We start from the raw sequence: 24,819 nt of genomic DNA, 5'->3' as shown, positions 1-24,819 counted from the left end.
AGGAGGAGTATGGCAGTAGAATGAGAGGAATGTGGTGAACAGAGATGTGGGGGTTAGGTAATCGAAGTGACATTGAGCTGGAAATCAAGAGAGCTGAGTTCTTTTGTTCTAATTATGGATCTTCCACTTTCTAGCTCTGTGATCTTGAATTAGTGAAAATTGTAGATGTTTTCTAACCATCAATTTCCTTTTTGTAAAATGGCAAGGTAGGATTTTAGCTCTATTATTCTTTAAGTCTCTACAAATTGATGATTCTCTCTTAGATACCTGTATTACATAAATAGACTCAAGGGTCTAAGTAAGGTTGTCTTAGCCTCCATAATAATTATACCTAACATTTATTCTTCATCAAATATAAGCATTGTTATGAATTTTGATTCAGTTGATCCTCATTGCAACCCTTTATGGTAGATGATACTATAATTATCATTTTACAGATGGGGAGCTGAAGTGTAGAGTTGAAATAATTTTTTCAGATCCTATCTTTTTGTTCTCTCTCTATCAGTCCATTCAGGCTCTAGAACAAAATACCAGAGACTGGGTGGCCTACAACAAGAGAACTTTATTTCTCACAGGTCCAGAGGCTGGAAGTCCAAGGGCAGGGTGCCAGCATGGTGCAGTGAGGACCCTCCTTTAGGCGGTTGACTTCACATTGTATCCTCACATTGCAGAAAGGGTGAGCAAAGTCTCAGGGGCCTCTTTCATATCAGCAATAAACTCCATCACCGTTCAAAGCTGCTACCTCTTAATACCATCACCTTGGGCATTAGGTTTTTAACATTTATCTGAATTTTGTGGGGTCATACACATTCAGCCTGTACCACTGCTCTTTTTATTCACTGTATAAATTCTCTTAAGAAGCATTTGCATATACCTGACTCCTTCCTAGTCCATTAATAGGAATATCATTGCATATTCATTAATACTTGCTATTGTAACAGATACACCTCTAAATCTCATTGACTTAACACATCTTATTTCTTGTGCATGTGAAACCAGTTAGTGTCAGAGGCTGGATCTCTCCGTGATACAGTCATTCAGGGATCCAGGCTGATGGTGGCTCTTCAGGGCCACCTTTGGCACTGACATTTGTCTGAAAGAGGAAGAGGGAGAGTGGCTGACACAGTAGGAGGTTTTTATAGGCCTCGTCCTAAAGAAATATAATTCACTTCTGCCTACCTTCCATGTGTCACGTGCAAGAAAGAGTAAAAAATGTAGTCCAGTTGTATGGCCAGAAGGAAAAAAAAAAAAAAGGAGGCTTGGTTAATAGTTAGGCACTCTCTTTGGGAGCTGGGATTTGAGCCTAGACCATCTGGCATCAGAATCCTCACCCAAATCACTGTGCTCTATTACACTTTGGACTTGATTGCTCTTACAGAATTGACAGTAATCAAATGGTTTTGTACATAAAGCAATAGAAGGAGGCAGGTTGACTTTATAGTGCGGATTATTTCTGTGTAGTTAAGATTTGTAACTTCATACAGATAGGAAATAAATTCAAAATATAAAGTTTAGAAACTCCCTTCTCTGTGTCTCATTAAACTCAGTGACTTAATGAAATTAATTTGTTAGTTTGAAGCAGTTCAAAAATCCTTTACTTAGACTCTCATTTTCTGCTGGGTCTAATATACTGTACCCATTATAATGAAAATTAATCATTTTGTAAACTCACAGAATTTTAGAAGTGGAAGGAACTGATTTCTTCACTTTGCAGAAGAGGAAAGATACCCAGAGACCTTAATGACCTACTCCATAGTACACTCTCCAGGGACAGAGAACTATGCAGGAGAGCCCAAATATCCCATCTTTCTTTTTACTGCTTCTTCCACTCACCATGTCATTTTCCTCAAGAAGCACTTGGGCTGCACTGCCCTCCCTCCAAGGGGCACTTACAGGAATCTGATTATCATAAAAGAACAGCATGACTCTCACAGTTTATAGGAATTGGGGATGTTCTGATTTTCCACATCTTTTCTGTGTTTGTAATTTGGGATTAAGCAGAAAATCTGCTTTTAAACCTTTGACATTAGAAACATTTTAAAAAGCACAACGGGCATTTTCCTGTCTGAGTAATTTGAGATGGCCTTGGGGGTCATCACTAGAAATGTCACTTTTCACTCCGAGGGAAATGTAGAAAGTGCAACTGTTGGATCTGTGCATTTCCTGGATCCTACTTTGAAGGTAGAAACTTGTCTCCTGCACTTAAAAGTCATGACAGAGATGCTTCTGCCTGATAATTAGCTTTTGTTAATAATAACTTTAATTTAAAAAAGGAGAAATACCCTAGTCAGCCCATTTTTGGGTCAAAGTACAGAAACAACATCGAATTACCTCAGGAAAAAAGAGGTTCATTGAAGCCTCTTGTATAAAATACTTCAGGAATTCTGGAAAACTTCAGGAAGACCGGAGGAAGGGCAAACACCAGGGCAGCCTGTGGACTCTCTACTCTCTTATCTCTGACATCTCTTTGTTTCTGGGCTCAGCTCCCTCTTCTGTCTGCTTCCTTGGAGTCCCACCACCATGAGACATAGACCCATCTCTCCACGAGTCACCTGACTTCTAATGCCACGTGCCCATTTCCACGTGGCAATTCTGTGACTTTCGGTTCAAATTTCCAGACAGATGGATTTGATTTGTCCAGTCTCTGTTTTTCAGAGCAGGAATTACAAGCAGAAGTTCTGGTAGTTTATAAAGGGCCCTCTATTCCGTGAGATTTGCCTTCTTCAACATCAGTTCTCATTTAGAATGAGGAAGTAGAAGATGTTCATGATTGAGCTGAAGGGCAATGAGTCTAAAATTCTCTCAAGAGTGAATCTTCTGTAATGCCTCTTTCTCTTAAAACAGACTGGGGCACATCCTGTGGTTGAGAGCTTGCTTTTGTTAATAGAGACTGTACCATCATTATTAGGGTTATTATCCTTTAGTGACAATCTTTTTTTCCCCCAATGACTTTATTTTTTTTCATATAAAAATGGAGCAGCTTTAGAAAACAGGCTCTGTAAAAATGTCATCTGCACTTGGCTGTTTCCTCCCTGATCATTTTGACTTCATAAATTATGTGAACTTTTGAAATTTCATTGAGCTCTTTAACCATTTCTTTTAATTAGATTGCTTCAGCATGAAAGTCTAAAAATGTGCCCTATTTTCTCATTGTAATGAATTAAAGTGAGAAATTAGCTGTCTCAAAAAGTTTTGTTTCAGCACATTTTTTCCATTCAAAGTGATTTACAGCAACCCAAATCCACTAACTAGCTTGCATTTCAGATGTCTATTGGTGCATGTAGGTGATGCTTTATTTCTGCTTAGAAGGTGTAATGCAGACTCTCTGGGGAGCTAGTCAAGCTGGGTAAAACTATTAAATAGGAGTGTACGGAGACAAACAAAATTTTAGAATCAGTGAGACAAATCAGAATACAAATAAGAACTGAAATCTAATGGAAAGGAAACCAAGTAGGAACAAATTCACAACTTGATGCTGAATTTACTCTCTTCTGTAGTTTAAGTGTCAAATTAAATATTTTTTTACATGCATCTCATGTCAACACAATTAAGTATATATAGAGATTTTTTGTAAAGATTTTATTTATTTATTTGACAGAGAGAGACACAGTGAGAGAGGGAACACAAGCAGGGGGAGTGGGAGAGGGAGAAGCAGGCCTCCCGTGGAGCAGGGAGCCCGCTGCAGGGTTCGATCCCAGGACCCTGGGATCATGAACTGAGGCAAAGGCAGATACTTAATGACTGAGGCGCCCCTAGAGATTTTTTGAAATATGAAATTAGAACTTTTAGAAAATGTAGATAATTTTCCCTAGCAGCTATGTCTTTGTGTAACTTATATGTTCCATCATTTTGTATTCACTAATTATATTAATAGTAAAAACAAAGAGAATTAATATTTAAGTAACGTTATACAATTTAAAAGTTTCATATGCTTGGCATACAGTGAATATTCAATAAATGGTAGCAGCTGTCATTATTGTATACATCATTTCCAGAGTGAATGAATGATTCATATGTACAGAATGTGATATGCATAGTTTTGTGTTCTTATTAACCTAAGGCCAGCAACCACTACTCAAGGTGAGATGATTTGCATAAATATTATTCTCTTGTGTACCAATTTTCATACCTATGTATTTATAGTTCACAGGTGAATAAAATGTGATCATATTAACACATGTATAAACATACGTGTGTGTGTGTATATATAAAATTATAATTATGTATGCGGGTATATAGTTTTTAAAAATCTATGTAAGCATATGAACCAAATGTTACTTAATTCAGATTTTTCCCTCTGGAGAAGTTCCTTTCAGTCAGTGAAAAAGCAGTTGAAAACAACAAACATTTTGCTAAAATGCCTTATAGGACTTCATATCAGAATATACCAGTCACAGTAGCTTTAGAAAACGTTCAGAGAAAAAAAAAAAGAAAACTTTCAGAAATCTTGAGACATGGTTTAAGAGGCAGTATCTTTTTTTATTATGTTAATCATCATACATTACATCATTAGTTTTTGATGTAGTGTTCCACGATTCACTGTTTGCGTATAACACCCAGTGCTCCACGCAGTACGTGCCCTCTTTAATACCCATCACCAGGCTAACCCATCCCCCCACCCCCTCCCCTCTAGAACCCTCACTTTGTTTCTCAGAGTCCATAGTCTCTCATGGTTCCTCTAAGAGGCAGTATCTTAGGCCTCACTTCTGGGGGCAAAGGCTAATAATCCTATTGTTGAAATGAGACATAGGGTAATAATCCCAGAAGGCCACAATTAGAGCTGGGTAAAACTTGGTATCCCCATTTTCATAAGAATAAAACCTCTGTGTCTCTAGCATCCTTTCACAAAAATGTAGGGGGCAACCCTTGGTGTTTATGCATCACATCCAGGGAGGATAAAATAGAAGAATAGAAGAAAGGTGGTTTTAGTTGGTTTGTTTGTGACTTGGGAATTGTGACATGAGGAAAATTGTTTGTTCTTTTTTCATTTAAATCTTCTCCAGGGGGTCTTGCATCATTTTAATATGATGCTAACTGTCTGTGAAGCCTATTTTGTTAATTTGGAAAGCCCTAATATTCGATTAGGTTAGTTTATCATGAGCTCTGTCTGAATCCATATAGAGAATTGTAGTAACTGCTGGAATTTCCTCAGTCTCATTAACCTTTTAAAGGAAAACCATGGGAATTAGTTTTACCTTCTTAAATTGCTTGTTTACCATTTATTAAATACATACCATATGCTGAACAGTTTACATGAAAAATTACTTTGTCTACAAGAATCTGGTTATCCTAAGAAGTTAAGATACACAGACAAATAAGAAAACTACACATATGTCTACGTATGCCATGCTTAGGTGAACTAAATTCTGCTAGAAGATTCATTTCTCTGTTTTGAGGTATCTGGTTTCACTTGGCATATATCAAAACATACTGAAGTCAATATTCTTCCTGCCCATGCCTTCAAACTCTTTGAGGATAATATTACTCATCCATCTACTTGCCTATCATCTGTTCTATTTTAAAAAGGTTAATTATCCCTCTCTCATTCCTCCACAAAAAAAGCTTTACAACTTCAATTTTAATAAGAACAGAGGCCGAGAGAGTTTTTTTTTTTTTTTTTTTTACTAAGTCCCATTTTTCACCAGGAAACTCAACCTGTATGTCTGTACATTTTCTTTTCTTTCTTCAATGAAGAGAAAGTCAAGGCAGCAAAGCCTGTGTCTATCAGGCTTGCTCTTCCTGGTCAGCTTTATTATTAATCTTTTCACATTTAGTGCCATGTGCTCTGAAGGGGAGGGCATGTCTGTCAGCCTTCCCATTGCAGTTCCTACTTTACCCTCCTCTTCATTATACCATACAGGCATCATTCTTACCTCCTTTTTCCTCAAACAAGAAAACATACTTTCTTCACCAGAGTCCTCACATACCAAACTTAGCCAAAGTAATTATCCAATTGTGGAATAACTCTTTGCAATCCTTTAAATTATATAATATATAAACATTTTCCTTTATTTAATTTTTAAAGAAGATTTTACTTATTTGTCAGAGAGAAAGGGAGAGCACAAGCAGGCAAGCGGCAGACAGAGGGAGAAGCAGGCTTCCTGCTGAGCAAGGAGCCCGATGTGGGGCTTGATTCCAGGACCCTGGGATCATGACCTGAGCTGAAGGCAGGACACTTAACCGACTGAGCCACCCAGACATCCCAAACATTTTTCTTTTAAATATTCATTTTGCATTGACTCACACAAGCTAGAATGATATATTTTGAGATACCATGCTTCATTGGCTTATCCTCCAATTAATGCGTTTGGAAAAAATAAATCCTACTATACAATCTAGGAAGCAGTAGAAAGTACTACTATGTCCTCAGGGTGGGCTAAGTTTTGAAGCAGTAATAAAAACCACCTCTTAAAAAATTTAAAAAAAAATGAAAAAAAAACCACCTCAAACTTTTAGAGGCTTACAGCTTAAGGCTTATTTCTCACTCAGAAGTCCATCATAGTTGGTGGAACTCTGCTTCATGTCTCTTCACTTGAAGACTCAGGTCGATATAGTTTCCACTATCAAGAACATACTTGGTTGCTTGGGCTGGTAGGAAAAATGTGGTGAATTACACACTAGCTCTTAAAGCAGCCACACAAACTGATATCCTTTGCTTTTGCTCGTAAGTGACTGCTAATATTTTAGCTTTCATTTCATTGGCCAAAGCAAGTCACATGATCACGTCAAAGGTTAATGATCGGGGTGAAGAGGTACAATATTACCAGGTGTCCAGAAGGGAGAGAGCCAGAAATATTTGGCAAACAGCACTAATGTTTACCAATGACTACCACAACTGCATTATCCTTTTATATTTTTGTCAGTAAAAGTAGAAATGAATTTTGATACTGACATTGGGAAGGGGAAACCCGATGCCGAGTTTTCCCCTATTCCTTTCCAATGTACGATAAAATCTCCTTAGAACAAATAGTAAAATGGCCTTCGTGGATGCTAAAATAGTGCCTCTCCTCCCAGGGGAGAGGTCAGTGGACTGTCACTGTGTGCTCCTGGCATTGGGAGAAAACAGAACCCTCTGGAAGAGAGCAGAACCCTCGCCACCTCAGGCTGTCCCCGGAGCTGTCTCAGCTCAGTGCTGGGCTGAACAGCGTCAGTATCTGAAGAAGCCCTAATAATCTCTTGTCTCCAGCCTGGTTTCCATCCAAAGACTTGTACGACTGACCTCATGATGTACATCTTTCTTTCCCCAAATCACTATCAGAGGTCCAAGCATCCCCAGTCATCATCACAGAGATGTTCATCTCCATTCTGCTCTGAAATCCCTCATCTTTTTCCATCCTCTGGAGTTTACAGTGTGTACCAGCCAACTCCCTGCAGGCATCCTACTACTCCTTCCCAGGAAATGTACTTTGCCTCTTTCTGAGAGACCTATTTTATATCCCTTTTCTTTTCAAACATCTCTCCTATTTCATAGCAAAATTAGGTGAAGTCAGATAAGAAACTGCCTCCTCTCCTCACCACCTAATCCATTCACACCTACCTGCCTCTATAGCTACACATCCCACCTTCGCTCTTGTTAAAATGGATTATTTCTCCATCAATTTATTGTTAACCCCCCCCAGTGCCCTGAATCTCAATTCCATTTTCCTTCTCAAGAACATTCTTTTGTAATTACCCATTTTCTTTCCTATATTGTGCATTTCTCTACCAGATCATTCCAGCAAGCAAGCATGCCTTTATGGCATTCATTAAAAAAGATTCCCTTGATACCATGCTTCATTCTGGTTATTGCTCACTTCCTTCTTCCCTTAACAGTAAAGCTTCTTGGAAGAAATTTGTATAATTGCAGTTTTACATCCCATTCTCTAATAAACTTACTTGAATCATGCTTTTATTTTCATCATGCCACTGAAATGATTTTTACTGGATCAAATGCTAAGAATAGCTAACACAGAGGGCCTACTATGAGGCAGGCAGTGCTCTAAATACTTTATACCCATTAACTCATTTCATCCTCAAACCAACCCTATAAAGATGGTACTATTAATATCCTAAATAATTTGCCCAAGGTCACACAGCTATTAGGGGGAGCTCAGATTTGAACCCAGCTACTCTGGTTTCAAAGGCTATGCTCTTAATTAGTACATGATCTTACTTTTTTAAGGGACAGTGATTTTTCTTGGTTTATTGTACCTTTCAGCAGCACTCACCACAGCTGATCGATCCCCTTCTTCTTGAAACATTTTGTTCTTTGGTTTTCCATGCTTTCATTCCATGTTCTTTTTATCTTACCTCATGTGCTGCTCCTTGCCAGTCTCTATTACTGGCTTCCCCCATTTCAGATTGAGGTTCTGGACTATTCGTTCCCTTCTTCTCTATTGGCGGCCTTTCCATGGTAATGTGGTTTAGTCTGTGGTTTTAAATATCACCTATCAGCCTGGATTTCTTAAGTGCGTATCTGCAGCCCAAATCTCTTCCCTAAGCTCCACTTCATAAATGTCGCTGCCTGATTTACATTGCTACCTGGGTACCTTGTAATAGTCTCAGATTTAACACTGACAACAAGAACTACAGATAGTTTAACCCAACCCAGCTTCTGCCAAACTCCCCATTCCCAGGCCTTCTCTATCTGCCAGAACCACCACCACCACCACCACCACCACACACACACACACACACACACACACACACACGCACACACACACACACACAGTTCATGTATGATTAACATACAGTGCTATATTAGTTTCAGGTGTACAATATAATGATTCAACCATTCTACATGTTGATCAGTGCTCATCATGATTAATGTGCTCTCCATCTATTTTATCCAACTCCCATCCACCTCTCCCTCTGGCAAACACCAGTTTGCAGAACCACCCACTTCTAATTACTCAGGACAAGCTGAAGAGTAATCCTAATTCCTCCTTCTCTCTGAATTCATGTTCACTCCAATAGCGAGTCAAACCAGCTCTACAGGGGAATATTCCTAACCTGCTACTTCTCCCCAACTCTGCTGCTGTGAGTATAGACTAAGTCCCATCCCTTATCCTCTAGGCTCTTGCAACCTCTTCATAACCGGTCTCCCTCATCCCACTCTTGCTTCTTCAATCCATTCTTTAAAGAGCGGTATGAGCAAACTTCTAAAGCATTTAATGAGATGATACCAGATCCACCCAGACTGTTTCCCTTGTGACATGAGTAAAATCCAGTCCCTTTATTCAGCATACCAGCCCCTACTCCATCTCCCCACATTTCGGACACAGTTCGCTAGACCTCTCAATTGTTCAACCGCACTATCGCCACACTAGTCATGTTGCTGTCCTGGCAACACATCACCCATTTTTCCGTTTCAGCTCCCTACCATTTGCTGCTCCTTCTCTTTGGAATGCTCTTCCTTTCTTGGATCCTCATAACAGATGCTTCCCTTTCAGCACTCAGGTCATCATTCTGATTATCTCACAGGGGTCCTCTCTGACACTCACAAAAATACACTTCCCCACCCTGTTTGATTACTCTCCCCTTACTCTACTGCAGTTCCTTCAAGGAGCTTAAAAATCTAGTATTGTCTTAATCATTAACAGGTATTTATAATTTGTTTTCTACACAGGAATATGAGCTGAGGGCAGACTCTATGTCCCTCCTTTTCATCGTTATATCCCCAATACTCAGAACCATACCTGAGGTGTGGTATTGACTCAATCAAAATGTGATTAAGTGCAGTGCAGTACAAAAAGTCAGCATATTGACTTGTATGATATAATGCAAAGCATTCAATAAATTAAACCAAACTGAATCATCCTTAGCTAAGAAAATATTTTCTAGAGCACAAGAAGAAAGAAGTCTGGCTCTCAAGTTTTTAAACTTTCTACAGAGATAGCCTTATGTTTGAGTCAAACATAGAGAAATCCCCATTTGTATCTACCGTGGCAGGAAAATCTCTGTGGCAATGGAAATGGTTTCTGTTTCTTGAAAGTTCTTTTGAGGATCACATGTCAAAGCCATATGTCACACCCACGTTTCTTGGTCTCGCATGGAGGGATGGACAATGTGTGATTTGTTTTCTCTTACAAGAAAAATCTAAGCAAGCTGTCTAACCTGAGTTCTGCACAGTGATACTCATCCCCAAGGGGAAGATTAATATAAATACATGATGTACTGATCTCATTTACAAAATGGGCCTTGATATGTTTATAACGTTAAACAATTTCAGATCTGGTTTTTATATCACATTTTTTAAATTTCTGAAAGCATAGTGTTTCAACTAATGTTTGTTTTTAAACTTTTTATTTTTAGCAGATGAAACTTCTGCTTTATTGTTTCAAAGTAGGGTTAATACTCTGAAGATGAAATGGTGCCAAAAAAAAAAAAAATAAAGGCAAACTAGAACCCTATCATAATGTGATAAGTGAGGTCCACAAGTCTCAAGCACCCAAAGCATTCAGAAACCGTTCTGCCAGGTTAGTGGGCTGGGTGGGGGGAGCCCCACAGCTTATGGCTGGGGCTCCCAGGCCAGATATAAATCTATCCACATTCTGGCTACAGTTGTTGGCTATTGGTGGCAGTTGTTCCCTCAAGGCAATATGGGAAGAAAACATTTTCAGGACTGAAACTGGCTGGGACTTTCAGGAAAATGGCAGCAATTTCAAGAATTCCCAATTAGTTCATTCCCAGGGAAACTGGGCAGAGGAATACTGAGGAGATGGGTTCCACCCTTTACCTCCTTGCTTTCTGAAAAGAGGTCCCCTGTCTGACCTTTGCACTTACCCCTAGAAGAACAATGTAACCTTAGCCCTCCCCCACTCTGAGAAGAGGTCTGCTCTTAGCCCCATTGCAGGGCGCCTTGTCAAGGGGTTAGCCTTTCTTTGATTAACATGTTGGACAAAAAAGTCATATGCAAATAAGTATGTTTTTGATGGCGCCACATATTGTCTCTATATTTCAGACTGTTCGAACAGCTCTTTCTAATCTGGTCACTAATTGTTCCTGCTTCACCAAGCATTTACTGACAGAAATGGTCCTTGCACATTTAGAAAAGAAATCAAATCTGCATATGGAGTCAGCATCGTTGTATTTCTAGTTTCATGCATGGTGGATCCCTTATAGAGCTATATTTAATGTACTTCTAATTAAAAAGGGGGGGGAGAAGCCAAAACTTTCTCAGTGTTGTCTTATCTCTTTTGTTTGTGCAGCTCACCATGTTAAAACGGGCACTTGCGAGGTGGTGGCACTCCACAGATGCTGTAATAAGAACAAGATAGAAGAGCGATCACAGACAGTCAAGTGCTCCTGCTTCCCTGGGCAGGTGGCAGGCACCACGCGAGCTGCTCCATCTTGTGTGGATGGTGCGACTTCTTCCATTGCTCATGGTGGTCATGTAGCTGGGGACTGGTTAGAACTGGAACTCCACTATAATGCTGTTGACTGTGGTCAGTCCTGAGGGACCATTCCATAAATCATGTGGTTGATGAGATTATTTATTTAGGGGGGGCATTCTGAAATCTAAAATCCTCCTGAAGAAGGTCTAAGACCTTATGCAGTTTTGTAATAAAAGGCATTCTAGTGAGGTTCCAACAAGTCCATGTATTTCTTACTTTGATTCCATGAAATACTGATTTACCTGTGGAGGGCATGTGTGTGTAAATTAATTGGGAAAGGAGAGATGAAAATAGAGGATTAAACAGTATGGTGACCTAAACCCATGGATGGTTCTTAAGAATGAAAAAATAAGCACCATACAAATGAGCGAATTTGTAATTGTACCTTGAATTCACATGAAATGTTGATATTTATGGAGATCCATCAAAATATTAATTTCTTTATTGGAGGGTTCACCTAATTACAATAGGACATACATCTTTGTATGGATCTATTTAATTACTGTTACCATAAATAATAATTTAAATATTCCTGTTAGCATGGCTCATTCCTTGATGATGGTTACTGCCCACAGTTAAAAAAAAAATTACATTAACTCTAGTATCCTCCTAATTTTAGCCTACTTGTGGGAAGTATTACATTGACTCTAAACTGGTCAGAGGTTGATTTTCTTTTATGTTTAGGTAAATCAGTGCATGTGTATGTTTACATAAGTTTCTTTCCAATATATTAGTTTTCATGAAGCCTGTACGTTCACATGAAAAAAAAATCCTTCCATAATGTGCATTTAATTAACAATACTATTTGTTAATAGGGTAGAACTCATGTTAGGTGTTCTTACCACAATAAACTAAAATAGAAAATACAAATTCTTTTAGTCAGAATATCTAGAAAGATTTAGCCCCTGTGGGCAAAAAGGGAAGCATGCTTCAAAGCCCAATCTACCTAGTGGTGGGAAAAATCGGTGCCCTTTGTTCCTCTTTAAATGTGCACGCAGAGAATTAACTAGCCCAATAGAAAACACTGAATTGATTTTTTTTTTTTTAATCTCCTGTAGCTTCAATAGTGGAACAGAAATGGTGGTGCCATATGCAGCCATGTCTTGAGGGAGAGGAATGTAAAGTTCTTCCGGATCGGAAAGGGTGGAGCTGTTCCTCTGGGAATAAAGTGAAAACAACTAGGGTAAGTGGACAGCCAGCTTGGGAAAGCAAACATGTCTCTGAATTTATAGAGCATGGACGTGTGCAATAACATCGTTAAATGATGGTTGTAGAATGAAGAGTATAGTTTTCCATACTACATCCTCCCCCCATTTTCTTCCTAATTCATTTTTTCATAGCACATTTTTTTGCCCAGAATAGCATCTTCTATAGATTGCCATCAACTGTCATGTTATTTAATAAATTAATGTTGTGTGTTCTTTCATGAAATACAGTAATGTGAAACCCCCCAAGGATGCATGTTAAATGCTGAGAAGGTGACCTCAATCCCTTACTCTTCTAATGGACAATAATTTGAATATATTCTGGGAAAAATAATTTGTTTTACATATGACTCAGTACAATTTCGCAACTAGGAGTCTTTCATTTTTATGAAAGTAATTATTTTGATCTTCCGGATTTCTGGGTCAATAAATGGTTTTCTAATGGTTAACTTTGTAATGAGTTACCGAGAGGAGTTTCTAAATCTCAGTCAATACGAAAAGAATACTCTTCAGACAATGACGTCTTTCAGCTTGCACTGATTGACTTCTGGGACATGGGAGAGAAGTGAAAAATGGTTAGCTTTATTCTTTGCTTTCCTAATTAGCTCCATGGATATTCTGGATTGGCAGAATTTAAATTTTCTGTAGAATCAGCAAACGAAAGTTCTGTCTTGTTTTGCTATTTGCTTTTAGGGGAAAGCAGACTATTGATCAGAATTGGTTAATTGGGGACGAGAACAGAATAATGATATGATATTTTATAAAAAGTAACAAAACCAGAGACTGATTAATTTACCACATTATTTAATAATAGCAGTTTTTTTTTTTTTAAACCTCTCTGGACATATTCAAAAGCATTATTTTTAAATCCTATCAGATATATAATTCAGTTTGCTGAATAATATGTTTAGTGAATTGACTGTTCAGACATACACAAAAGTAACTAAGTTTCTAATAGCATAAACAATAACTTCATATTTTGTCAAATTATTCATGACTCTTTGTTGGCTAAATGGTGACATACTTTTCCCAAACCCACAGAGTGCATGATCAGTTAATTAGAATAATTGTATTATTCAGTTAGCACATGATATAAACCATATTGATTTGTTAAAAACATCCTGGCAATATGAAATTTCCTTATAGGTTTTTTATAGCATGAAAATATTTCCTTCCCTAACACTATAAATTCTTAGTCCAAAATAGCACTCATGGAAATTCACTGAAGATTTGAGATTCTGAAGCAAATTAAAAAAAAAAAATAGCACTCTACGACTAAACTCTGTTTTTTGTTACTTCAGTGGACATGAGGAAGCTAACATTTATTGGATACTTAAAACATATGCCATAAACCGAACAAAGTACTTCATGCGAATGAGCTCATTTAATCCTCTTAACAGCCCAGTGAGGAAGATAATATTATTATCTCCTTTTTACAGATGAGTAAACCAAAGTTTCAAAACCTTCAGTGACTTCCCAAGGTCACACAGCTAATGAACCAGGGAAGCCAGGGTTCAAACCGAGCAGGCTCATTTCAGAACGTAATCTCTTAACCTGTAGTTTAAACTAGATAATTTAACTTATTCTTAAGTAATAGTGAGGAAAGCTTCCTACCGTTCTATTCATATTAGGTAGACCTTTAAAATTACCTTTAACTTTCTGGATCGTTGAAAAGGTCAAGACCATGTGATCTAAATTCCCACAGTAAATTGTGTTAGAAGTGCCGCTTCCCTCCCTGCTGTGCCATATTCTCAGCGGTCCAAACTTAAAATTTAGTCTCCGCAATTCTTCACATTTAACTGCTTTTCATCTTGTTATTAAACAAGATGGATGAGAGGCTGAGAACTTGTGAGGAAGACCATATCTAGATCCTCCGGAGAGATGGAGTTTCTTGAATACAATTAAAGTAAATGATTATCTTTTGTTTTTCTTCACAAGAAAAAGATTGCTGGTGAGTAGGAAGCTGTGTAGACATTTCCAACTCAAGAGACATCATGGTATTCCAAATGGCTAGGCAAAATTATGTGCAATTTTGAGTGTATTTTTGGTTTACAAAACAATTTGGCTACTTTTCCCTGAGGCCTCAAAAAACAAAGCTTCTGAGGTCATCAGGTTATTACTGTTCTGCTATCTCTACTGAAATAGTACAAAAAGTATAGGAGATACAAATTTTTGAAATAGTTCTGGCCCAGTATTACTTTGTACACCATGGAAGTGTTGGACAGAGGTAGCTCCTGCCATACATAAATAGCAGCAGTGGAATCGAGAAGAATTCTGATCGTTATTTGATTCATTGGCATTATTGTTCATTTGCCAGGCTTAAATAAGTTAGCCATGGCTGTGGGAAGCCAAGCAGCCACTGCAGTCCTATTTGGCAGGTTCCAGCCACAAATGGGGAAAGTCCAGAAGTTAAGCATGAATAGGTTACAAAGTAACTGAAGAGCTGCTTGCAGCCAAAAGTCATCTGAGTTTCTTATGCAAGGTATGTTGGTCTTGTGGGATTATGACTGCAAGCAAAATGGCTCGAGAAATTATTAAAATTTGCAATAATGTACACCCTTCCTTTTAATTGCCCATATTCAATCTGGAGTGCTCTGGTAAGCCGAATGTTAGAAAAAAAGCAGTCAGCCAAAAACAGCGATGAGACTTGCTTAGCCTCAGCTGAGATGTGGTGGTACTTTCCAGAATTGGCTACAGATTATGGGCTGGGTGAATTCCGCATTTAAAACTAATTTGGAATTTACATTGTACTTCCTACTATAAATGTGAATTATACCCCCCTTCTCTCTTTGTACCAGATTCAGGAAGCTTATTATTCTGATCCATTTTCTATTTGTCCCAACAAGGGAGAAAAGGCAAAGAATAAGACAACCTTTGTTGGAACATCAGTATTTTGCAATCATGTTCTTCAGTACCCCAAACACTTAATCTGGAGGAAGAGGAGGATGCAACCTTTGTTTCCTGAACCCTATTTCTTACCTTAAAGGTGGAAACTTATGACTGCCTATGACCTCTGTAACCATCTATTGTATTACTTTTAAAGAACTCCAAAGTTAAAAAGAAAGAAAGGAAAAGTCATGAGAGCCCTTTGCTTTCAAACTCATTTTCAAAGATAAATAATAAACTTTTCAGAGTCATTAGTAAAAGAATACTCTTTCCAGTGTGAAAGAGCACATAATTATACTCTAATTATATAATACAAAAGTAGCAGGGGGGAAAGGTGCTGGAGAGCTTATAAGATTTGAGAAAAAAAAATCTTTGATAACATTGTTGGATCCTCAGAAAAAATAGACTGTGATTCATTTCTTTGAATGTTGTGATATTCTTTCTCTGTGGAACATCTCCTAAAGGAAGTCACATTTTGATTTTAGAATTCACAGTCCGTGGCCATGCGTATGGGTTCTAAACACCAATGGTCATGCAGCTCTTAAGTCTGGTTCTTACGTAAAGAAAGATGACCTTCAGAGTATGCAAGATTCTGTATTTTCATTAGAGATATTATCTTTATGAATCACAAATCCTAGGTCTATTTACTTTTCATATACTTAAGACATTTTCTGGGTAACTTTTAACTAATTGGAATTCTTTCATCTTTACTATTTAAAGTGCCTCAAGCAGATAAGAACTCTATTTTTCTAAAGTCTCTTCAAATATAAGTGGATTTTAAGTGCATAAAATATGATTTCATTTTGGCAAATAATGCAAAGAAAATCAACAGGTATTAAGAATTTCCCCTGCATAAACATCCTGTAATAATAATAATGCTCTTATTATAATCAAAGCAACAAAAGCATATATGAAGGCATTCACTTAGCTCTTAGAGTGTATGAAGCAATCTAAGTGTATTGCAGGTATTATCTTATTTAATTTCCCAAAGCACAGTAGGCACTAATGAGAGTACAAAGATGTATGGTATGGTCCCTGCCAACCAGGCGTATGCCCTAGAGTAGGGGAATGGATAGTGTACAGTTGCATTATTCTAGTTATCCATATGCAGTCCACTGACAATAAACACTGGAATCATGGATAAATATAACATTTTTATAATGATGGGGATAGTATAAGCCTTTAGTTCAGCCTCCTCATCTGCAAAATAAATGAGGATATTGAGTTAGATTCAATTTCGAGTTCCTTTAACCAGGATTTATTTTTTGGTTCCACGTGCCAAGGACATTTCTAACTTCCTCTCCAGCTAAATTTATATGACACTAATAACTGGCTAATCTCAGAAGATAGATAAGTATTTGGGTTTTTAATCCTTTCCCTGTAAGGGAGAAAAGAAACAGCATTTTAGGATGCTTTGCTGATTAAAGCCTCAAGTCATCCTTGTCCAGATGTTGGTGGATTTTATACCAAGACTCAGCGACTGTTCTGTGATTGGGGGTGGGGGCGCTCTGAACACTGTCCAGGGGCACTATTCCAGCCCCAAGGCCAAAAAAAAAAAAGAAAGCAGGAGGAAAAAAGTTCATTTCCTCACCTTAAGATGGTGCAATTTGTGTGAATTCTTCAACCATAGTGCTCTCTCTTGCCTTGCAAATTTAATCACAGACTCGGGATAGTGTAGTTCTTTCCCGATCAGCCCTTTCTTAACAGACACATTCACCATTCATTTGTCTTCATCTCACCTCTGGTCAGGCCCTAAATTGTATCCTGGTCCACAGTATAGAGTATGGTGACCTTTAGGGCCCTTGTTTTCCAATTATTTTGATGGTACTTACAGTAAGAAATACATCTTACAGTATGATCCAGTGTACACACACACTCATACACCCCACACTAAAATTAAAATTCTAAGGTTTTCTTTGTTTTATTTCCTTCCTTCTTACCTATCTCAACCCCATAAATTGATTTTATGACCTGCCAATATGTTACAACATGCATTTTGAAAACCAGTACTTTAGGAGGTGGTAGCCAGCCACCACTAACTTGCAATACAAACTACTGATTAGACCGTTTTCAAATCAACTCACCTTTTACATTTTTAATATTTTTTATTCAATGTTTTGGGGTAAAAAAAATTCTATCATCTCGTAAAATATAGATTTCATGGGAAAGACTGCGTATACTGTGTATATTCATTCATTCAACAGGTATTTATTGTCTGTTGTTGTGAGGTGTTATTCTAGGCTCTGCAACACAGCGTGAAGAAAACTCCGAGATGGGGATCCGTGCTCTCATAGAGCATATACTAGTTTTCGTTTGCTGCCTTTGCAAATCCTGGGACTTACCATAACATTCATTTATTCTCTGTATTTAAGACTGGGCCCCAGCCTGGTTCCATGGTCTCTCGGCTCAGGGTTTCCCAAGGCCGAAAACATGGGGTGTTTCATCTTTTCACAGCAGAGCTGTGTTTCTTGCTGGAGGTTGTACAGGGAGAATCTGCTTCTAAGCTCATTCAGTGTGTTGACAGAATTCCATTCCTTTTAAGGGTAGGAATGAGGTTTCTATTTCTTTAGTAGCTGGCATCAGGGAGCCTCTCTCACCTCCGTCAAAATGCCTGCTCTCCTGGTCACACTCATTCATTTTGAAACCAGCCATGACACGTGGAGTCTTTACCACACCTGAACCTCTCTGACCACCCTTCCCCCATCTCTCTTCTGCCTTACTCTTCTGCTTCTGAGGGTCAGGTAATTACATTGATTCCACCCAGAGAACCCAGATGATCTTCTTATGTTAAGGTCAGCTGTTGAGTAACTTTAATGACCTTGCAAAGTCCCTTCACAACAGTATTTAGATTAATGTTTATTTTAATATGAGGGGATAGAATCTCTAGAATTCTACCTATCACATAGAGGGACACAAAAACAAGTAGGTGAAGTATATAGTATGGTAGATGGTGATAGGTGCTATGGAAGAAAGGAAAGCTGGAGGGCAATGGAGAGCGCTGAGCAAGGGAGCTTGCATATTTGCCTGAGGTCTTGCAGGGGATGAGGGGATGAGGCACATGGCTGCCTAGAGGACAGGCTCTCCAGGTAAAGGGAAGAACTGCTACAAAGGACCTACCCTGGGCGCTGCTGTGGGAATGTCACAGTCAAGGGTCAGCAATGATGCTGGTGTGGCTGGAGTGGAGTGAGCATGGGCAACTGGTTGAATTTAGGATCGGAAGGGTAACAAGAGGCACATCACAACTGACTTAAATTTTTGTCCTGAGCACAGAGAATGACGAAGTTGCCAGCAGGTGAAATCGAGATAACCATGGGAAGAGTATGTTTTATGTATTGCATTAATATCCACTAAGTCTAGGTCCTTTAATGGAAAATTAAATACAGTAGAACATCTTGAACTTGATATTCATTAAGAAGAATAGGTAAAAAGTTTTTACTATAGTAACAAATGCAGATATTGAGTGACATATTACAAAAGATTTAAAATCTCCAATGGTGGGGACATTTGGAAAAGTATTTAAGGCCCTATATTATTACTATGATAACATCAAGTTTATTTTAAAGAGATATGGACAGAAATGGATTAATATACAGAAGGGTTTTTATTTTTTTTCTCAATTAGATAATGAGTCCATAGGTAGGTAGGTAGAACAAGTTAGGTGTCCATGTAGTAGCACTAGTAAAAGTAACATTTAAACCTGGTGTTTTAAATTTAAGAGCTGCTTAATTAATGATTTAATAGGGCCAGGAGTGTCTCCCTGAGAGTGTTTCCAATAACTTCTTTAGAGAGTTATTGGAAATTAAAGCGAAGACTTAAACAAATATATCATCATGGCTATATTTCCAAAACCTGGCCTATAGTTTTACAATTAAAATGAAAAATGGGCAACATACGAGTACTTTGAAATTCCTTTAAGATTTAAATGCTTCTATAGTTTTTGAGTCAGGTGTTTATTTCTAGGTGTTACTCTGAATATTGTGATTATAATCTTACAATTAATTGTGAATGTTCACATGTTGTAATAGAATCTAGTTTGGGGCTGACAGAACTTCATTAGCAACTATGAAGTACATCTTTAGGCTCTTGCTTATGTCCTGGGAATTAAGTGGTGAGGACAACATCTCTCTCTCTTATCTGAGGGCTGAGGATTAAAATTCTGTCAGGGATTTATTTTTAACACTGCAGAGCTTGATATTTGTTCAGAGGTAACTACTCTTGGGAGAAGCAACACTGTCATCTGTTTTTGGTCATCTGGAGTACCTTAATACCAGGTACCTCATGGGACTTGGAGAGGATAATGGAAAGTTCAAGGAACCCTAGCTGGTGGGGGTTGTACGCCTTCTCCTTCTCCTATGGTGGGTGACAGCCCTATGAAGAACTATCAATAACTTTCCCTGTATACATTCCCTCATGGCTCTTTCTCTGCTCTCCTCTTCATACATTTTCTATGGAATCTAAAACTCATAATGAGTTCAGATCCAATTTGATTTTCTTATTTTAGGCAACAGGATGAAAGTACAGCTGAGAAATAAAAAGGTAATTTTCTCACAAACTCAGAATTCCAAATGCTTTTTGAATGGCACTCAGATTGTATAGGAAAACAAAGCTGGGGCCTAATTCCCAACTCTCTACAATGAGAGTGAATCCCAGCTCCTTGCTGTGCAATCCACCTCTGAATAATGGAGAGCTGGTTGGGAGGTGTGTGTAATACAAAGGGCAGAGTCAAGCTTCACTCTATCATGGTCAGACCCCATCTGGGGTACCCAGGAAAGTTCTTGATGCCAACTTTTAGTGGGCTAGAAAAAAAAGAGGCTTATCTTAAAGGACTTTGTGGATATTTACCTCAGAGAATAGAAGCACTAGGAGTAACATGTTTTAAATTATTGGAAGATCTATCATATAAAAAGAAAAAAATTAGACTTGTTCTGTGTGGGCACAAGGAATACAATTAAGGGCAAGGAATAACTTGTGGTGTCAGCTCTGGATGATGTTAAATGGGGTGCCTTGGGAAACAGTAGATTCCTCATTTCTGGAAGTCTTCGGAGTTGGCTAGTCCACTTTACCATAACAAACAACAGCTTGGGCAAAGGCATGGAGGTATAGAAGATCATGTCTTTGCTCACAGAATAGAAATCAGTTCATGGGGTAACCCTGTGTGTGCAGGGAGTCATGGCCGACTGATTTTAACAGTCTTTTAAATGCCATGCTAAAAGATCTGGATGTTATTCTCTGAGAAATTATAAACTACAAAAGAACCTTGAGGAGAGAGAAGGGTCTAGCTAACACTTTAGAAAATCTATTTGTCTGCAATGTCTCCTGCAAGGAATTGAGAGGAATGTCAGAAAGCAGGCCTGAACTAATAGGAAAGTGATACTCTGGAAGTGGAATCAATAGGGGTTGGTAATTAATTAAATATAAGAATTTTGTTAAAGGAAAATTTCACAAAGACTCCAACTTTTGGCCTAGCCTATATGGTGATATTGATAAAGACACAATGAGATGAAAACTGAAGTTTGGGAACAGTTACCCCCTAGATGATGGGGAAATGATTAAGAAAGCTGTCTCAGAAGGAATGTGTTCAAAGAGAAGAGGATCAAAGACATCATAGCAGGTAATGTAGAAGAAGGTGCTGGCTGAGGAACAAGAAATGTGGGCAGAGCGACTGGAAAACCAACAGAACCTAGAGTCTGAGAAAACACAGAAAGAGAGAGTTCCAGGGAGCCAGGGCTGTCGATTGCTACAACAAACACATAGAACCTACCAGATAATGTGGACTTTAAACTTCTTTCTGAACATGACATTTGTAAGAAATACTAAAGTTCACAATCCGTTAGTTGAATAATCTTAGAACTTGCCTCCTCATTGGATGGTGTCATTGGTAACACATTGAAAATACTGTAGAATGTGCATCTCTTTAAAGTAAAATGAAGTATAAGAAACAGTTTTAAAATAAGAATAGCACACCTGGGTGGCTCAGTCATTTAAGCTTCTGACTCTTGGTTTTGGCTCAGGTGGTGATTTTAGGGTACTGAGATCAAGCCCTTTGTTGGGCTCTATCTCTCTCCCTCAAATAATCTTTAAATAAAATAAGAATATGGTAGAATTAAACTCCATTCAAGGGGAGCTTGTCCATTTATTTGTTCATTTACTCTATAAAGATAAAGTACATGTCTGGTATGTAGCCATGTGCTTGATATTGTGGTCGGCTCTGGGGAGGCAAATTAAAAAAAATCATGGCTCTTTGATGTCCAAGAGTTCATAGTTGGAGACAAAGTTAGTAAATCACTGTCATGTACAGAAGCGGTAGAACAGAGATTTGTACTGGTGTCAAGAGTACACTGGCAGTTTAATACTGCATGGTCCATAGCCCTCCCAAAACTCAAAATAACAGATTTTGATGCTTTTCAAAGGCAATTTACTCAGTTTATCTCCTTAATATATAGTGTCTAAGCACAATCAAAATATGATGTTCCATGATGTCAAAACTGAACTTGAGTTGTATTTGATGGTATACTATCATAAGAAAACAAAGTTTTTTGAATTAGACTTTTAAATCATTTTAAAGTTTTCTACCAGTTACAAAATATGAGAGGAGAGGAGAGGGAAAGAAGGACTTTAGGGGGCCACAGTATAACTAATTAAATGAAAAATACTTTAAAATTGTGGCCATCAAATAAGAATACTGGAACCTTAAAACATTGGCAAATTTATTAATGCTTTAAGCTTATAGGACACTTTCAAAATCATTAATATATATTAAAAATCAGGCATTCATTTGAAAAGGTATAAAACTCAAATTACCAAATTAAAACAAAGAATTTTTATTGTTTATATTAAACCAGGGAATTCCATTTCTTACGATGTTTAATACTGAACTTTAATATTAAAGATCAGAGTTATTTAGTTGTTGAAGGTACCCTCAGTTCTTGTGTTTTAGTATTATTGGGTTTTGCTCTTATATTAAGTAGCAATATTGGCTTTCCATGATTTATGGTGGGATTAGCCCAAAGTCAATAAAGGGCTATTCTGTTGAGGTTCTGCTTGCTGTTGACTATTCTATCTTATTGCTTATTCTATTCTGGTGGCAAACATATTTTACCTTCACCTTGAATCTCCTAGTTTTCTTTTAACAGGACTGGGAAGAGAATAGGAATGAGAGAGAAACAGACTTGGTAATACCAGACAGTGTAAATTCATTTTCAAAGGATGTTTGAAAATAATTGAATACAATCTCTAGTTTGCAACTTTAAAATAACCTATTCTTGAAAGGGATGCTGGAATAATTGTGGGGAGAGTTGATTCGGTCCGACTGTTTCTAGGATTCATATACTGAGATGCTTTTATTCTATCTTGAAAAAAATAAAATTGAATATTCTCCACAGACACTTTGGCTGACAGAAAAATTTAAACAGGTATCATGATTAGAAATCTCAACCTCCAACTTCAATTACAACATACGATCAATTTATGAGATTACTGAAGGCAAATGTCTGGCAGATAGTCAACCACTGTTTGATATTACATTTCACAAGTGAAATCAACTTTTTGAGAGCACCCTTGCATATATAACATAGATGTGAAATATCTGCCTCCACATTTTAACTTTGAGGATTTCTTATAGGACCTGTAAGGGAATTCCTTATGAATAGGTTTAGGATAAAAGCTGTTAATGTTAACTTTTGACAAGTTGACATTTCACCTATATACCAGTTTAAGGAGACCCTATTCAGTGAAACTATAAGATGTTGCTATTTGATACCAAAGGTATCATAACATGAAAGTGTTCCTATCAGTGGACTAAAAAAATCTAGGGTAGAATCAATTTTGGTAGTACCAGTAACCTCTCGCTAACGGTTCAGCCTTACTGACGTTACTGAGATTACAGAAAGATGAAGACACTCTCAGGCTGGATCAGGTGATTTTTAATTCACCATAGCCACTCATGGTTGCTTTGTGATGATGTTGTCAAGTTCCCACAGGCCTCATAAACCTAATATCCTCCTTCGATTTTTTCTTCACTGTGGTTCTCTCAGCCTCATACTCATAAATGTATACCAACTCTCTCATGATGAATGCTTTACAGAGCATGCTGTACTCTTCCAGAGTGCCCCTGGGTGAGTTCTGCTAAAATGAGGATAGGGTATTAGCGATGTGTCCAGTGTTTATGCATAATGAGATATATGTCACTCCTGTTAAGTCTTGCTAATGATTTCACATATCTCTTGCTTTGGAATGGGAATACCAGATCCTCCAGAGCATTTCCCTTCTTTTCTCTTTTTATCTAGTGTGAAATAGGAATTCTATAAACCAGTCATGAAAATAGACTAATCCCTGTTCAAAATGCAGATGTCAACTACCTCTTAAAAGGTTTTATAAGAGGAATGGTCGTCTTAGGAGTCTCTTTCAAGTTCCACCAGAGAGCAGTTCAACAAGTGTTATAGCTGTTGCTTAGTCATCAGATAATCTTGTTTCTTCACAAGGTGGTAGAGTATAGGAATTGTATGTTCAGAAAGTCAAGGGCAAGAATTAGTTGGTGTGATAGGAAATCTTGTGTGTCAACTTGTCTGGGCCAGAGTGCCCAGATACTTGGTCAAACATTATTCTAGACATTGCTGTGAGGGTGTTTTTAGATGTGATTTACATTTAAATTGGTGAAATTTTAGTAAAGCAGATTGCCCTTCATAATGTGGGTAGACCTTGGCTAATCAAAGTCCTGAATAGAAAAAAAGGCTGACCTCCTCTGTCCTCACTAATACACTTGGGTATTTTATTTGCAACAGTATTCAGAAATGGTTAGAAGATATAAAATAGCAATTACATTGATAATACCTGTCTTTGGATGAGTGACAACTTTTGCCAGGTACTGTGCTATATCATCTCAACAAAATATTTCTAATAATTACCACCCTAGCATTATAAGTCTTATTATTCCTTAGTACAAATGAGAAAAAGAGGTTCAAGGAAATTAACTTTCTTAAAGCTACATAATTAGTAAGTGACAAAGGTCAAACACAAATCTGATTCCAAAGAGTATATGCTTTCCACTTAAATATATTGTTTCATAAGAAGTAGAAAAACTCTAGGTGCCATGTAACCATTACAATGTAAATATATCTTCGGTAATATTTTCTCAGAAAGTCCTGCCTAATATTGACATGACTATCATTTGTTCTACAAATGTTATGACTGCATAGTTGATGTTCTTAGAAGAAATACTGTGAATGTTCAACACTATGTGCATGTATAATCATCCATGTATAGTTGTAAGGGCTAAAGAACTAGGGTCACCAATAAAAGGTCAGATATTTCTATAGGTAGAAGCCGAATAAAATGATGATAGCAGTTTTCACAAG

At 37.7% G+C, this 24,819-nt stretch overlaps 1 protein-coding gene across 1 annotated transcript in view; it reads left to right on the top strand.

Moving 5' to 3' along the window:
- Nucleotides 1-15,564, top strand: part of TAFA2 (TAFA chemokine like family member 2) — a 116,809-nt gene extending 101,245 nt beyond the window's left edge. The window contains exons 2-4 of the mRNA XM_088025727.1: nt 11,190-11,342; nt 12,434-12,558; nt 15,379-15,564. Of these exons, the coding sequence (XP_087881853.1) occupies nt 11,190-11,342; nt 12,434-12,558; nt 15,379-15,564 (464 nt within the window). The remainder of the gene's footprint in view (nt 1-11,189; nt 11,343-12,433; nt 12,559-15,378) is intronic.
- The last annotated feature ends 9,255 nt before the right edge of the window (nt 15,565-24,819 follow it).

This window comes from Eumetopias jubatus, unplaced genomic scaffold (assembly GCF_037043125.1).
Source record: "Eumetopias jubatus isolate StellerSeaLion01/CBP00866 unplaced genomic scaffold, mEumJub1_p1.0 scaffold_8, whole genome shotgun sequence".
Lineage (NCBI taxonomy): Eukaryota > Metazoa > Chordata > Mammalia > Carnivora > Otariidae > Eumetopias > Eumetopias jubatus.
This window is presented reverse-complemented; position numbering and strand designations above follow the sequence as displayed.